This window comes from Euprymna scolopes, chromosome 18 (genome assembly GCF_053919585.1).
Source record: "Euprymna scolopes isolate OS-2025 chromosome 18, ASM5391958v1, whole genome shotgun sequence".
In the NCBI taxonomy this organism is placed as follows: Eukaryota; Metazoa; Mollusca; class Cephalopoda; order Sepiida; family Sepiolidae; genus Euprymna; species Euprymna scolopes.
The window spans coordinates 111069418-111084303 of NC_136499.1; the positions used below are offsets into that span (position 1 = coordinate 111069418).

The following is a 14886-nucleotide window of genomic DNA, read 5'->3' on the forward strand; positions in this document are numbered from 1 at the left end:
TAAATAAATAGACAGAGAATATGCGAAATTAAAAAAAACTCACGCTAAAGCAACAAGTTATAAACTAAAAAAATAAATAAATGAATAAAAATATATATACAAAAAAAAAAAATTTTATAAAAAGGAACAAAAAAAACATGTTAATTGCCTAATCAGACCGTACATAAATCCCCTCCTTACATTTGCTCCGAGGCTCCACACAGCTATCCAACTTCCACTCCATCATCTAGCATGCTTTGAATTGATCTGTCACGTCTACCATTTGAAAAGGGAATGTTTTTCCGAAATTAATAATGGATATTGTCGCAGACATAACAAGTAAGACATTTGTATCTAATACAACTGAATAAATATATGTATATATAGACATATATGTATGTACTTGTTGATTTGTAAATTGCCACTTGTTTTCGTCTCCTTTCACCACCAACGACTATATTTCATTCCTCGCATTGTGATAGCCTTCTAAATCTCTACTACATACACAATGCTTCAAGCAAACTATATATCAATCCTAATATATATATTTTTTTTTTCATTAGCATAAAAAAATATGCATGGAGTGAGGGGGGTATCAATTTTAGTTTTACTGGTAGTTGAAAGTCGATAAATAGTTTATCATTAGGACTAGCAATGGAAAATTAAGTTTTAAACAAAAACAAAGAAAAAAAATTGTTTGACATCGGAAAATAAACACAAATGTTTCCAATTCCAATACCAAAAAAAAGTTTTGATGTTTTACAATTCCAAATTTCAATTAATCATCCCAACAGTAGTCGGACAATACAAATAAAAGGGTGTGGTTACACGTTTGTCGATCTAGACATGTGATAAAAAATTGCAAGACCGTGAAATAAAAATGGAAAAAGCCAGACAACAATAAAACATAAAAATGCAAAACCGGTTAGGTGAGGCTAAAAATATTTCAACTGCCGTCACCCTCAAAAAAAAAAATAGATAAAATTTAAAATTCTTCTACTGGGGGGGGGGGGGGTATTTTGCAGTATAGACACCAAAACGAAAAAGTGGCAAAAAAAAACATAAAAATAAATAAATGTCACCAAAGGCAAGGTGTTACTTTTCTACCTACGTAGATAAGTTTTTTTGTTTTTTTTGTATTTTTACTTATTTTGAAGCGTTTATTTACTTTGAAACACAACTAGTGCTAAGTCTTAAGTTAGAAGAAGAAAAAAAAATGGCTGACATTAGACTTATCTGGAGAGTCTTGATAATGGTTCAAAAATCAAAAATTAAGCAAGATACTGATAGAAACCCACCCGATAAATGTCACACAACTGCCAAACATGAAATTGTCGGTGGTTTGGCATCCCATTCTTCTGCAGTTCGTTAACCTATTTCTTATCAATCTTAAAATATATGACTTTCCGCTGTTGGAAACACCTGTTACACGTAGGGCGTTTTTCTTCAGCGGGATCCTGTGGTAGATCTCAAACGTCTTTTGTCAGAATTCATTCAGATCCATGCGATGATAGGTACGGCACACCTTTCGGAATAGATGTTAATACTGCACTGTTCATCCTGGTTGGTATCTTACCGTGTCCAATTCAAAGAGTTCTTTCTACTGGAATATCTGTTTCCATAGTGGCATAACTTTCATTTCCACATTCAAGTTTGGAGCGGCCACTATGACTATGTTTTGGAGGTTGGACGTGTTGCGGAATATGTTATTCCATGTTTCTGCCATTTGGGAATTTTTTGTACGTTTACAGAAGACAGGGCTCCACAAATTTATCTTTAGTTGACCTTTGACAACTAAATATTTTTATTTACTAGCCAAATAAAAAAGTTACTAGCCGAACCTACATGATTTTTAGAATATGACATCTTCGTTCTGTGACGAGTACGTACATCACAAAGATTTTTTTTGTATTATTTTTTAATAAGCGTAATTCTAAATATACTACAAAATTTTATGTTGAGACTTAAGCATATAAACATTTGAAATATTAACATATTTTTTAAGCGGGCCCCATCTCAATCCTGCAGCCTCCAGCGATTACAGCGGCTCCATCTCACTCCTGCAGCCTCCAGCGATTCCAGCAGCCTCATCTCACTCCTGAAGCCTCTAGTGGCCCCCAAAAGATATTAAATACTTCAGATCTTTTTTAAACAGATTTTCTTAAAAAATGACAGTATATTGATCTATTAACTTTTATTGTTTAAATAATATGTTCGTTTTATTTAAAAACAAATAAAGGTTGAAAAGATGTTGGAAGATTGTCAACACAAAAATACAATCACCAAAAGATAAGTGTTTTCTTACTCCTAGTCGCCACTTTGAAAAATCACTCGCAAATGCAACCGTTTCATTTGCAACATAAAGCCCTGAGTATATCATAATATCAGCTATACTGTTGCACCTCTACATTAAGTTTTTGATGAAATCGTACTTTTTACTTCGTAACATTTTATTCTGCAGTTCCTCGTCTCCAGAGTTTTCTGCTGAAGAAAAGGAGTCTCCAGTCTGCTTTGAACTGATCTATCATGAGAAAGCTTTCTGTGCAGAAGTCCTCAAAATATAACATTTTACTGAAATCGTGTAGCAGGACTCTGGATGCTGATTCAGATATTCCGTTATTCCATACAAAAAGTGTAACTTCTGGCAAAATATGTTGTACAATTTTTCGTCCCAGGTGGCCATCAGTTTTTTTTAACATGATGAACGAGTGTTCAGATATGATGACTGTAGATATTTTGAGATGAGGATTGATAATTATATTTTGTATTGTTTGGACTATTATTCTCATCTTGGTTGTTTTTTTCCACAAAGTTTTGGCCAATGTAACTTCCGGCCATCTCGGGTGTATTCACACTGGATGTTATTGGTGAATGGTGAAAAATGTTGGTTTTTTTTTTGTTTTTTTTTTTTTGCTTTCCCAACAAACATAGCTGTTAGAAACTCAAAACGCAAATAGCGCCAAGTCTATTTCTTCTTCTTCTTTTTTTTTTTTTTTTTAAATAAATCCGAGTCTATTCCGTTTCTTTTTTATGATGAATATATATTTTTGAAATGAGGATTGATGATACAAATAATAAAAGAAAAAAAAATATCGATACTCACCTCAAAAATATACATCCATCATATCAATTAAGAAAATATTTTTCATTAAATGAGTTATAGCCTTCTTTTGATTAAGAGAAATCGTAACACTATCTAATCTAATCTAAATGCGCTTATCCTGTCTACGTGACGTGATAAAACGACTGACTATATTACCCATTCTTATGCCATAAATAGGGTTTATTTATCGATTTGACGTATAGCTATTAATATTGGCCAATATGTTAGAACGCTCGGATTTGCGTTGTGTTCATGGGTTTGGATCACGTGATTGATTAAAAAGTTATTTGATGATTCTATTAGGATGAAACGTACGTAGATAATAATTTTAACAATATTCATTATAACATCCCAACTGCCGGTCGATAAATACTCTCTGACTGTTTATTATATATGCCCGCTGACATGACATTTATAGGCACTTTATTTCCTATAATCCTTGTGTTAATTGCCGGTGGACTATTATGTTCATCTTGTTTTTTTTGTTTTTTTCACGTTTCAGCCAATGTAACCTCCAGTCATCTTCAGGTGCATTCACACTGGATGTTATTGGTGTATAGTGAAAATTGTTTGGTTTATTTGCTTTTTCAACAAACACAGCCGTTAGAAATTTAAAACGCAAACAGCACCAATCTTTTTTAAATTTTGTTATTAACTCCGGGTCCATTCCGCTTTTTTGATATGATGAATGTATATTTTGGAGATGATTATTTTTTTTGGAGTGTTCAGATGTTGGGTGGATGTTAGGTTACATGAATGCTTGAAAGTGGTCTATAAGCGAACAATGTTTACTGGGCCCTGCTTGGTGGTATACTAATATGTAAGTTTTGTGGTGTTAGTAGTTGAATAATTAACAAGGGAGACATAGTAATAGTTTAAATAAATATGTATTAATTAAAATACACAAAAGAGGGAAATGGAGCAATATCTCTGCTCAACTGCTGGACTAGTGGTGACAACCACACTCTCCACATGTCCGACTCTGACTGACTTGGTAAATCGGTTCTCGTTACCCGGAAGTGACATCATGGACTAGTTCATTATTCCAGGCAGTAGGGGTGTGTCCCCAACAGTAAGCATGATTATCTAGGATGTTTTGAAAGTATCTTTTTTTTTTGCCTTGTATGTAATACAATGCTCACCTTGCCAGTAGTAGGTGTTTCAGTTTTAGTGTTAGTTTGAATTCAATCCGACTCTTTTATCGATAGATCCGCGTATATGCATGACACTTGTTTCCTGGGAAGAGTTACTTAGTTGAGGCACATCCTGGGAATCCAACCAGCTCCCTGGGTGTTAGACACGATATCAAACGATAGGCACATGGAAACAGCAACAGAATGGGTCAATATGTTGTCGGCTATAACCGGCTGGCATGGGTTGCTTCTCTAGTCTTCATTGCGTCGTCACAGGCAGCATTTCCATCCTCGGCAGGGACCACATACTGAAATTTAACGCTTGTATAGAAACAACAAACAAATGCATTTTTATAAAAATATATAATTTATTTTACGTTTAACACTGGTGGAGCATATTTTTACAAAGACCAGTTGAAATCAGACGCAAGCAGGTAAGACTGCTATGTCGCATCTGCCGACCTCAGAATGCAAGCTCCAACTATTTTAAAACAATAGAATTATATTTAATTCCCTCTTTCAATGAAGAAAGAGAGAGAAGGGGAGTGAAAGAGAGCGAGTGAGAGAGCGATATAAAGAGAGAAAGATATATTCATACAGTTTAAACATTGTTTTGTTTTCGTATGCCTCGATGATAAGTTCTCCGGGTTTGACCTTTCGTTTTCTAGGATCTCAAATTGTTTTGACTTGGTTATTAATAAACGACTGTCATTCAAACCCAGCTGACATGCTCGAACCTTCCCGAGCCCACAAAGCACCAGCTTAACACGTGTTAGGCACAAGGTTCACTAATGTAGAAGTCCCCAGCTCCCCCAAAAGGGGCGCTCTCCATTGTGCCACATATGGTGTGGAGTGTTTTTCATTCGTTAGTTTGTCTTCGAGTATTTTCGAGTTGAATATTTCTTTTTCCTCAATCTATATAGAGCCATATGTCACTTGAATCATCCATCTTCTCAAACTGCATTCTGGGCTGTCAAACTGACTGGCTTTTATAGTCGTGCGCTTGTGGTTGGTATTTTGATCTACTTGTTTATAATGTTACCATGTTGGTATTCACCCATGGTGCCATCAGCCTTTTCTGTAATACGAGTCGAATGATTATGTATAATACTCCTTTAGCTGTCTTCCCATGAAAATATCTGTTGGATGGGATGATGCAATTAAGGACATAATTAAAATTTGGTGACGTCGGTATTTTTGCACATCTATGGTTAGTCAGCCGCACTTTTTGCGGGTGTTGCATTCATTCGCAGTATCTTCCATACTGTACGTTAATTCGAAAGTAAAGTAGAGAGCACCGGTTGTAGTGTTTGGTCGTAGTACAGATGAGGTATAAGGACAACATCAAAGTAAATTTAAAGCGGTTTCACATGGACCTTGAGACATGGGAGGACGTGGACGGGAGCAGGTTGGCATGGAGGAGCGCTGTCCACGAAGGTGCTGCGCTTTATAGCAGTGACCTAAATCAAGCTGCTGAGGATAAGCGCAAGCACAGAAAGGACAGATTATCAACCAGACACACCCAACCCCACCCCACCACCACTACCTTTATCTGCCCAAATTGCACAAGAAAAATTGGGTCTAGGATTGGGCTTTATGCTCACCTGAGGACCCACAGAAGCCACAACGGAGGACAGTCTTACTCGGACACGAGTGACCGCCAATGATGATGATGACAGGTGGGAACGTGTATCAACATAATTTCTCATACGTCCTCATTTATGTACAGCTTCTTCTTTATTCCTGTTTAGTTATTTACACTTACCGATCCTGATGTTTGTTCGTATCTGTGCATTCGTTGTTTTTTATTATTCTCCGTGCTAATCCATCTTGCTCTTTGATAGTCAAACGTGATATTGGATATAGCCATCAATACAAAGTCCTCCATTTTTTTTTCCATTTTCTCGGCTTGTTTCCGACAAGATATTTTTGCAGTCGTATATTATCGTACCGTAATTTGGTACTGTACTGACGTCTATCCTGCTATCTACAGAATTTCTGCCTTGTATGTTGCCCATTAGTAGGTCTGGACTACCTAACATGAAGCCCTGAATTTTGTAATCACCCTACATCATTAAGTTTGTTAAGGGTTTTCTAAGTAATGAACAGTTTTTCCAAATGTGTGTGAGCGTGTCTCCTTGTCGCAACTGTCTTTTGTTTGATGTATCTCTCTCCAGTCGTGTAGTAAGATCATTTTTATATTTGTACTCAAAGTGTCTGTCGTGATGTTTCCAGAGTTTGGTAGTTGGTATATTAAGTGTATGGGAGCTCCATAACTGTATTTGTGTTTCGGTAGTTCTGTGTCAGGTCCATTGGGTGTATTCCTTGGAATGCATTGTTGGGTACTTTTGTTAAACCTACTAAGTTTCCATGTCCTTTGTAATGTCCGTTGTCGAAGCAGATGTCGAAGTATGGTTCCGGATTTGGTATAAAAGTAATAGAGTGCATATGAAAATAGCAGCAGCAGCAGCCGAAGGATGAATGGCAAGCGATTGTATTAGCAGTAGGAGCAGCGTTGGAACGTGAATGCAAATCAGCAAGTGTGCTCAGACTTGCGTCTGAAGAAAAAGAAAAAGGACATCACGTGATCAGGAAGAAAAGCATATGATCCGAAGAAAGAGAAATGTATGCCAGATTAAATAGACATGTCGCAGCGAGAGACTTTTAAGTTGGTGTCAAGACGGGGATAGAAAAAGACAGTAATAAATGACTTGTGTTAAAAAAGAAAAAAAATGCTGATCTGGATTTTTATTTATTTATTTCCAAGACCACCACTCGCCCATGTATGGAGTATTGCTGTCACATTTGGGGTAGTGCATCTGCTACTTGTGTTTGCCCTCTTAGACAGAGTTCAAAACAGAGTTGCCAACGTAATGGGTCCCACACTATCAGCTAGGCTTCAGCCTCTGTCCCATCGACGATTTCTGCATGTTTTACAGGTATCATAACGGTGGATGCACTGACGAACTACAACCTTTGTGCCACCTCAACGTAAATACACCCAACAAACCCAACAAGCAGCAAAATCCCACCCCAACACAGTAGAAATCCATAGATGTAAGAAAACCTTCTACTCTAATAGTTTCTTCCCTAGAACTGCTAGACTTTAGAATTCCCTTCCAGGTTTCTGCTTCCCTGACTATACTGACACTATACTGAAGTTCAGGTGTAATGTAAACATACATCTTGCTGCTCAATTCCCTACATAATCCCTACATCAAAGTGGACCTGTGCCTTGTTTGGGGTGAAAATGCAATAAAAAAAATAAATAAAAACGTTCACGTTACATAAACATTTCTACATTGATTTTGCGTTCATCACATGATGATGTTATCTATGTTGCATCTCATGTTTTTTATTCTGTACGATGTTCCGCTGGCCCTTACAACCTCCCATTTTATCTGTGTTATCCATGTCAATAGAAAGTACCAAACTAAGTAGTCTGCCGATTTTGATTGTGCCCAGCAAAAAAAAAAAAAAAATTGATTGTGAAACGTTTCGGTTTCTGAATAATATTTCATGAAGTAACCTATTATGCTGTTGCTGCCAGTTGTTTTGACCATGTTTTTCAATCGTCGTTTAATTACTATTTTCCTTATCAGGTTTCCAGTTTCTGGTGATAGTGTTCCTCTGAATGCGGTTCCCTGCTAACCATTGCTCTCACCACCATCAGACATATTTTCTGCTTGATCCGTTTCCATAGCTTGATTATCAGTACTGCTAATAGAAGTCCTATCACAGTTTGCGGGGTTAGTGTTTCTGAAAGTCAAATCAAGTCCAAGGTAGTTTTTAGCTTTGATAACTGCCCCGCTGATAGCGCCGAGTAATCCTGTTCTTTTTGTATCTTTGAAGAATTGTGTCTCGTACATTTTCTCGGATTTTCGTAGGTAAAGTCCTTTGCTAGTTCGTTTAGAGCTGGATGATAACGTAATTTGTTTAGGTCTGTTCTGGGACCTAGAAATTTATGGTAGCATACGATGAATGATCAAATGTTTTCATTATCCAAGCACACCTTTCTTTTACATCCACATACTATTGCTACAGGCAGCATACTGCAGTGGTTTCGTGGTTTTAGATGTCACATGATATTGGGCGTAAGTAGGTCATCAGTGAAATAAATGTATTAATCAAAAGTAGTGCAACAGTGCACACCATTCTTTCCTTGTGACAGGCACCAGGGTGTGGTATGCTTTTTTTATGGAAAGCTGCCAGTGGGGGATGTTCAAAACCTATCATCACACTGCAGATACCCACCCAGACAGGTTTCATGAATGTAAACATACCACACCCTGGTGCCAGTCACAATTTTGAATTTTGGTACACTGGTCTTCCTTGGCTATGTGAAGGAATCCTTGTTTAAAAGAAGCATTACCAGCAGATGGTCTATACTTAAATGAACTGTTTTCTGATCTTGGGCTAAGAGTACCCTTCCATCGTACCAATCCATAGGTTCTAGTGTTGGGACAATTAATCGAATCGGAAAGAATTGTGCCTGTTTTCTGATGCTAAAAACGATTCCTTTAATTTTGATTAAAACAAAATCTTTAACTGCTTGTATCAACAATGAAATAATAAATATTTATTGATTTTAAATGACTCGCAAAGCTAAAATTTATAGATCACTCCCCTCACAATTGTATTTTTATGTTTAAGAAAATATCTGCACATTTAACGTGTTTTTACGGTAATTGGGGAAAAAAATAGCAACTTTGTAGTTAAATATTTAGAGATTTATAAAAAAAAAATCGGATTTGGTAATTGTACCGGAATTGGTAATTGTATCAGAATTGGGAAAAATATTGGAATCGTCCCATCATTAATAGGTTCTCAACCTGCTCTCATCAGCTGAGGTTCACTTTATTGACGTTCAAATTTTAGCCATCAAATTGAGACGACGACGTGTATGGGGACAACGATTCCAAGGCAGTAATCTATCTGATGAAGACGCTTCAGAAACAGAAATTTCCAACAGAGGTTGAATATCTGAAAACGACTATGGGAAGACGGGAACCTATGCGCGTTCATGCCTTGGATCTCTTTTTTTTGGGGAAAAGGAGTTAAAAATAAAATATTATACAAAATACTGTTAAAAACCCACTGAATACATGTCAGCCTATGCCACAGTAACATATTGAGCGAGTTTCCCAAACTTACTGTGTCAAAGAGAGTCGGGCGCCATTTTTAATTTTCCAATACATCGGTAAACACTGTATGTTTTTCGAGCTGAATAAACATGTTATATTAAATAAAAACACTAAGAAATTATCCAGTTAGGTAGAAAAGTAATTTATCTTGCCTTTGATAACATTTATTTGTTATATATTTGTTTTTTGATAACTTTTTAGAATCTATGTGTAAACCCACCGTTTTTCCGAAAGTAACGTGCCGACATTAACCAAGCAGAAGAACCGTTTAATATTTCACACAAATTCTGTTTACATGGGGGGGGGGAGCAATGAGGCGGGGGGGGGTCGCGGTAACGAACTCACACAAAGTTCATTTTATATGATAGTAACTATTTACAATTCCTCCCCACGGGACAGAGTTAGACACCAGGGTCGTTTTTTAACGTGGAATAGAGATAAAGATTTTATGCAAAAAAAAAAATAAAATAAGTATAATGTGAATTGTTTATGACACCATTTGCTGCTGACTTCGAGTCACCTATCCCTCTGCGTAGTGCATCACCAATTTTCATTTTCTTAAAAAGTCAATTAGCAAAATATAATTTCATCAAAAAGAAACTAGAAAATTAAGACATTTAAAAATGGTGCTAACACAGAGAGTGGATCCGATCCGCGCTATTTTTTTAAATCGTATTTCCATGTTTAATTAAAGTTTTATATGTTTTTTTTATTCGATCGTAAGGTTAAAGTACAGAATAGGTACAAAACACCCTCCCCTCTCCATGTGAAGAATGGCTTTTTAAATAATAACGTTATTATTTCAGCACGGATCACTCTCTGCGTGAGTACCTTAAAAATAATAAAAAGACCCCCTTCAAAAATAAAACAACCCGACCCGAGTGGTAACCACCCATCTGCAAAAAAAAAAACAAAAAAAAACAAAGCATAACCCTACCACTAACCCTAAGTATGAGTGACAAAGTCCCCTCCTCCAAAAAGATAAATAAATATTCTAATCCTAACACTAACCCTAAGTCCTAGAAAGTAATTTAGTAGTGGACTAGGGGAGTGATAAATTTGTTGCAAAGACCCTTTTAAAAAAAAAAATTAAATTAAAAAAAAGACCGAAACTGGGGGATCATTTTACGTTAAATTTATACACGAAACTGATCCCTCATTCTAAATTCTAAAATATTTTTTCCTTTCTCGAATGTTTTGAGGGTGTTCGCACGCAATCGAAAAAGAAATAGTAGAATCTCATGGGAGACGGGAGGATTTAGCTGAGCTTATCAATCTACAAAAAAAAAAATACTATGTCACAGTGTAAATAGCTCAATAATAAAATAAAACTTTATTATTATTTTCTATTTCTAGAACCCGGGTTTAATTTTGTGTGCTTTCCTTTCGGCTGTTTTCGTAACTCGTTACCGAATTTTACCGAGATAATATATCGACATGTAAAGATCTATATAAGCACCTTATATTTTTTTTTTAAATGTAAATTACACTTTTTGGTATTCTATTGAAAAAATAACTTTAATAAAAAACGAAAAGTGAAACTTTATTCATTTTTGTTTTGTTGTGTTCGATTAATTCAAACGCGCGCACGCCGCGCCATGTCACGGACGGAAAGAAGGAAGAAACAAATGTCGAAAATGTCGGGTTTATATTGATTTAAATATTAAACGGGTTAAAACTACGAACCTTGCACAGGAATTGATGGACTTTGCCGGTAGATAGGTGAACACTTTCTTGGTGATCAAAGGAATTTTTGTCAGCACGTAAGCCGCCGTACCGGACGTTTCGACGGCATCGACCATTTTTTGGAACTCTTCAATGAAGGAAGGAAAGACTTTTTTAAAAAATCACAAAACAGAAAAATAAAATAAAAAATCAATAAAAATTTGTTTTGTTTTTGTTTTTGTTTAAATATTCTACTTTATTTTAAGTTTCTAATAACCGACACCGTTTCTTGTATAAGTCGGTGTTGTTAGTATTAATAAACACTAACAGGAAGACCCAATGTTGCCCGGGTTTGAATACAGAATCTGGCGCCAGACCATAGTATTATATTACCTTTTATTATTATTTTTTTTTTTTTAATTATTTGAAAAAATATTATTAATAAAATGTTAATATATATAATTTTTTTTTTAATATAATAATTTCTTTTAGTGATGATATTCTACCTTTACACCCATATGCTAATTCACTCCCCTCATCTTCTCCAAAAAGAAATTTAAAAAATAACAAAGATTTTTAAAAAAATGATTACACGTCCTTAAAAAACGCTATCTAGTCAGGCAGTGGGTGATCATTTTACATTACATTTATATTCGAAACTGATTCTCAGTTCTAAAGTATTTTTTCTTTCTCTTTTTTACTGTAAAGTTTTTTCAGATTTCTTATATATATATATATATATATATATATATATATAATGATTGCAACGTCTTGTCAGACGAGTGCCACTCCCTCAGACATTTAAAATCCATGAGCCCAAATGTTTGAGGGAGTATCCATACAAATATGATGTTACAGAGTCTTAGCTTTGTACTCTCTCTCGGTTCAAAATGTTGAGATCCAGCAACAAGCAAGAGCAAGATAGCCAGCAACAAATTAAACTGCAGACCAGCTCAATGCAGGTACTGGTCTTCCGTTTTATGGTTTTTTAAATCAGAGATTTGCTTCTCCTAGAAAGGTTGCCTTCACCACGGCTTACGGGAGCCCTCTCTACCCCAATACACATATACACACACACAAATATACACGGTGCTAGTTGGCCATTGACCCAGAAAAAGAGTTTATATATATACACAGTTTATCACAAAAAGTGAGTACACCCTTCACATTTCTTCAAATATTTAAGTATATCTCTTCTTCAGGCAACACTGAAAAAATGATTTTTTGACACAATGAAAAGTAATCTGTCTGCAGCATATATAACAGAGTTAATTTATTTTCCCCTCAAAATGCATGTACATGTTGGAGTTTATGTTTCCCTCAATGAAATGTAACTCTCCAATACCTGCAGCACTACTGCAGCCCCAGACCCTGACATTCCCACCAACATTAACCACTTGACCACCGTCACTTCCCAGTATAGGAAGTGACGTTAGTAAAATGGCAATGAGACCCATTGAGGCTTTTTGAACTCTCAAGACAGGAAGACACCTCACGATCGGTGGTCAGTTTCTGCATAGTCAGCTTGGAGTGGTTGAGAGGATGAGTTATTTTCGCTTATTGATAACTCTGAGACAAAGATGAGACTTTTATGATTTCCAATTTTTAGACAATAAATTTAGAAGTGAGAATCAATTTAGGAGCAGTTTCTAGTTTAGGACATTTGACAGCTTGGAGCAGATTGAGAGAGTTTTATTAACCAATAGTGATGAACTTGATGTGGACATTAGGCATCACCACATTATCAAGGCCAAGAGGCCACTCAAAGATAAGGGTTAAAGAGTGTACAGTAGAAATTGGACAATATAGTAATCATTAGTAATGAAAATTTGGTAAATTTGATAACTTAATAATCATTTTCCTCGATGGTATCACACACACATTTTTTTTGGCATACATGTACAGGGTTGAACAATAAAATTGTTACCCTAGAAAAGACGACATGATTCCATTTCCATTTGATGAAAACCGGTTTTCTTTTTTTGCTGCAGACTATCAACTAGTTGGTCAGTTGTGTACAAATCCCAAGAGCGATAGGAGCCTTCTGCCATACAAGCAAGATCAGAGCTTTTCCGCTGTATAACTCATGCTCTCTACCAATCTAAGTTATGACAACAGGACCATTGCCAGTGCCCTCAAAATACATTGCTGGATTGCCACAAATAACAAGGACATTCCCATGGTGATGAAATAAGTTTCCAGCCACGGTTATGGTCTTTAGTGTGGTTTCAAGTGAAAACCACATCATGCCATTTCATATCTTTGAAGTCAACTTGAAAGTCAACACCAAAGTGTACTTGGATTTGCTGAAGAATATGGTGATCTCCTGGTTCAGTGAGGTGGCCACTGGAAGATCCTGAGTGTAGCAGCAGATCTCGGTGCTGGCCCACAAGTCCAAAGAAACCCAAACATAGCTTGAGAAGGAGTGCTACGACTTTGTAACTTTCTCTCACTGCCCCTCTCCTCTTCCCTCGGCCTGAACCTGCTGGACTACTTAGTTTGGTCCTATATTGAGAACATCACCAACATGACCTCCCATAACACCAAAGTTAGCCTGATAGCTGCTATCCACTGAGTATTCGCCAAGTTCCCACCAGTACTTGTGGCAAAGACATGCTTCCAGTTGTGGGCCCCTATCGAGGCGGTGATTGAGTCTGAAAGCAACTTCATAATAAGTTACCTGAATTGATTTTTTTCAATAAAAGTTTTAAAATAAAGCTGTAGTGTTGTTTTCTTTAGGGCAACAAATTTATTGTTCCACCTTGTATATATTGTGACAGTGTCGTTAGATGTAACAATAGTGACGATGACGATGATGATGATGATGATGATGATACTGATGATGATGTTAAGAAAGGTTGTTATGGTATTGATTTAATACATGTACATATTTATGGATATTTTGAATGAATAAAGAAGAAACTGTTTTCTTTCATGATAATTTGTGTTGACATAAACGGCCATAAAAAAAAAAACACCAGCTGAAAACGTTGACGTTTGGATTATAAAGATATCTTGAAAAGATGTCGGAAATGGTGCCTTTTGACAATTTAACAAGTTTCATCTCAAGGCCACTCTTATTAAGAAAAACAGTTAACCAAATTCTTGGATCATCAAAATTTATTTCTGGGTCACCTGAAATATAAGCCATATATTATGAGTTTCTTTGGATAAGGAAAAACAAGATGGTGGATACAAATTCAAGTGGCTATTAATTGTTGTTCAGGAATCCTCAAAAGATAATCAAATTATTTATTTTTTTACCAATACGAAATGGCATTTGAGAAAAACCCTTGGTTATGCAAATGAAACAAGAAGATGCGGGACCCTCCTTCGTGAGTGATGGTGAAAGGTAGAGACCCAATGAAGGGTGAAAGCAATGAACCCTCCTGTTGAGAGTGGTGGCCAGAGCTACAGATTTGAGGAAGAAGAAAACGAAAATTTTTTAGAGCTTGAGAATTTTTAAAACTGCCTGAGATTGGTTTGCTGAGAATTGTGAAGTGAAATTCTGTAGATAGGGAGGCGGGGTTAAAGCCCACCTGATTCTCAATATAATGAAAAGGAAAAAATAGCCTCGAGGACACATTCTGCCAACCACCTGGAGATTCCAAATCAGTCATAGAGAAACCCCTGACCTGAGTCTCACTCTATTCTAAGCCCCTGAATATATACTATGAAGACACAACCCCTAACTTTACTAATAGAAGCCGCCATCTCTGAGTATTTGTATTTAGAGACAGAAACTTATGAATGATCAGAGTTTTGTAACTTTCAGTGAATAATTATTTCTTTGTTTATAATAAAAATAACCACTGGTTTTTCTTTATGTGTTGATTGCCTGTCGAATTGAAAGTGCAGTTGA

General features: G+C 36.1%; 1 protein-coding gene across 1 annotated transcript in view; it reads right to left on the reverse strand.

Annotated features, from left to right (window-relative positions):
• The window catches only part of LOC145297760 (F-box only protein 22-like), a 48253-nt gene extending 37057 nt beyond the window's left edge, over positions 1–11196 (reverse strand). Inside the window, exon 1 of the mRNA XM_080144002.1 lies at positions 11046–11196. Within this exon, the coding sequence (XP_080000128.1) occupies positions 11046–11161 (116 nt within the window). The 5' untranslated portion in view covers positions 11162–11196. The remainder of the gene's footprint in view (positions 1–11045) is intronic.
• Positions 11197–14886: the final 3690 nt, after the last annotated feature.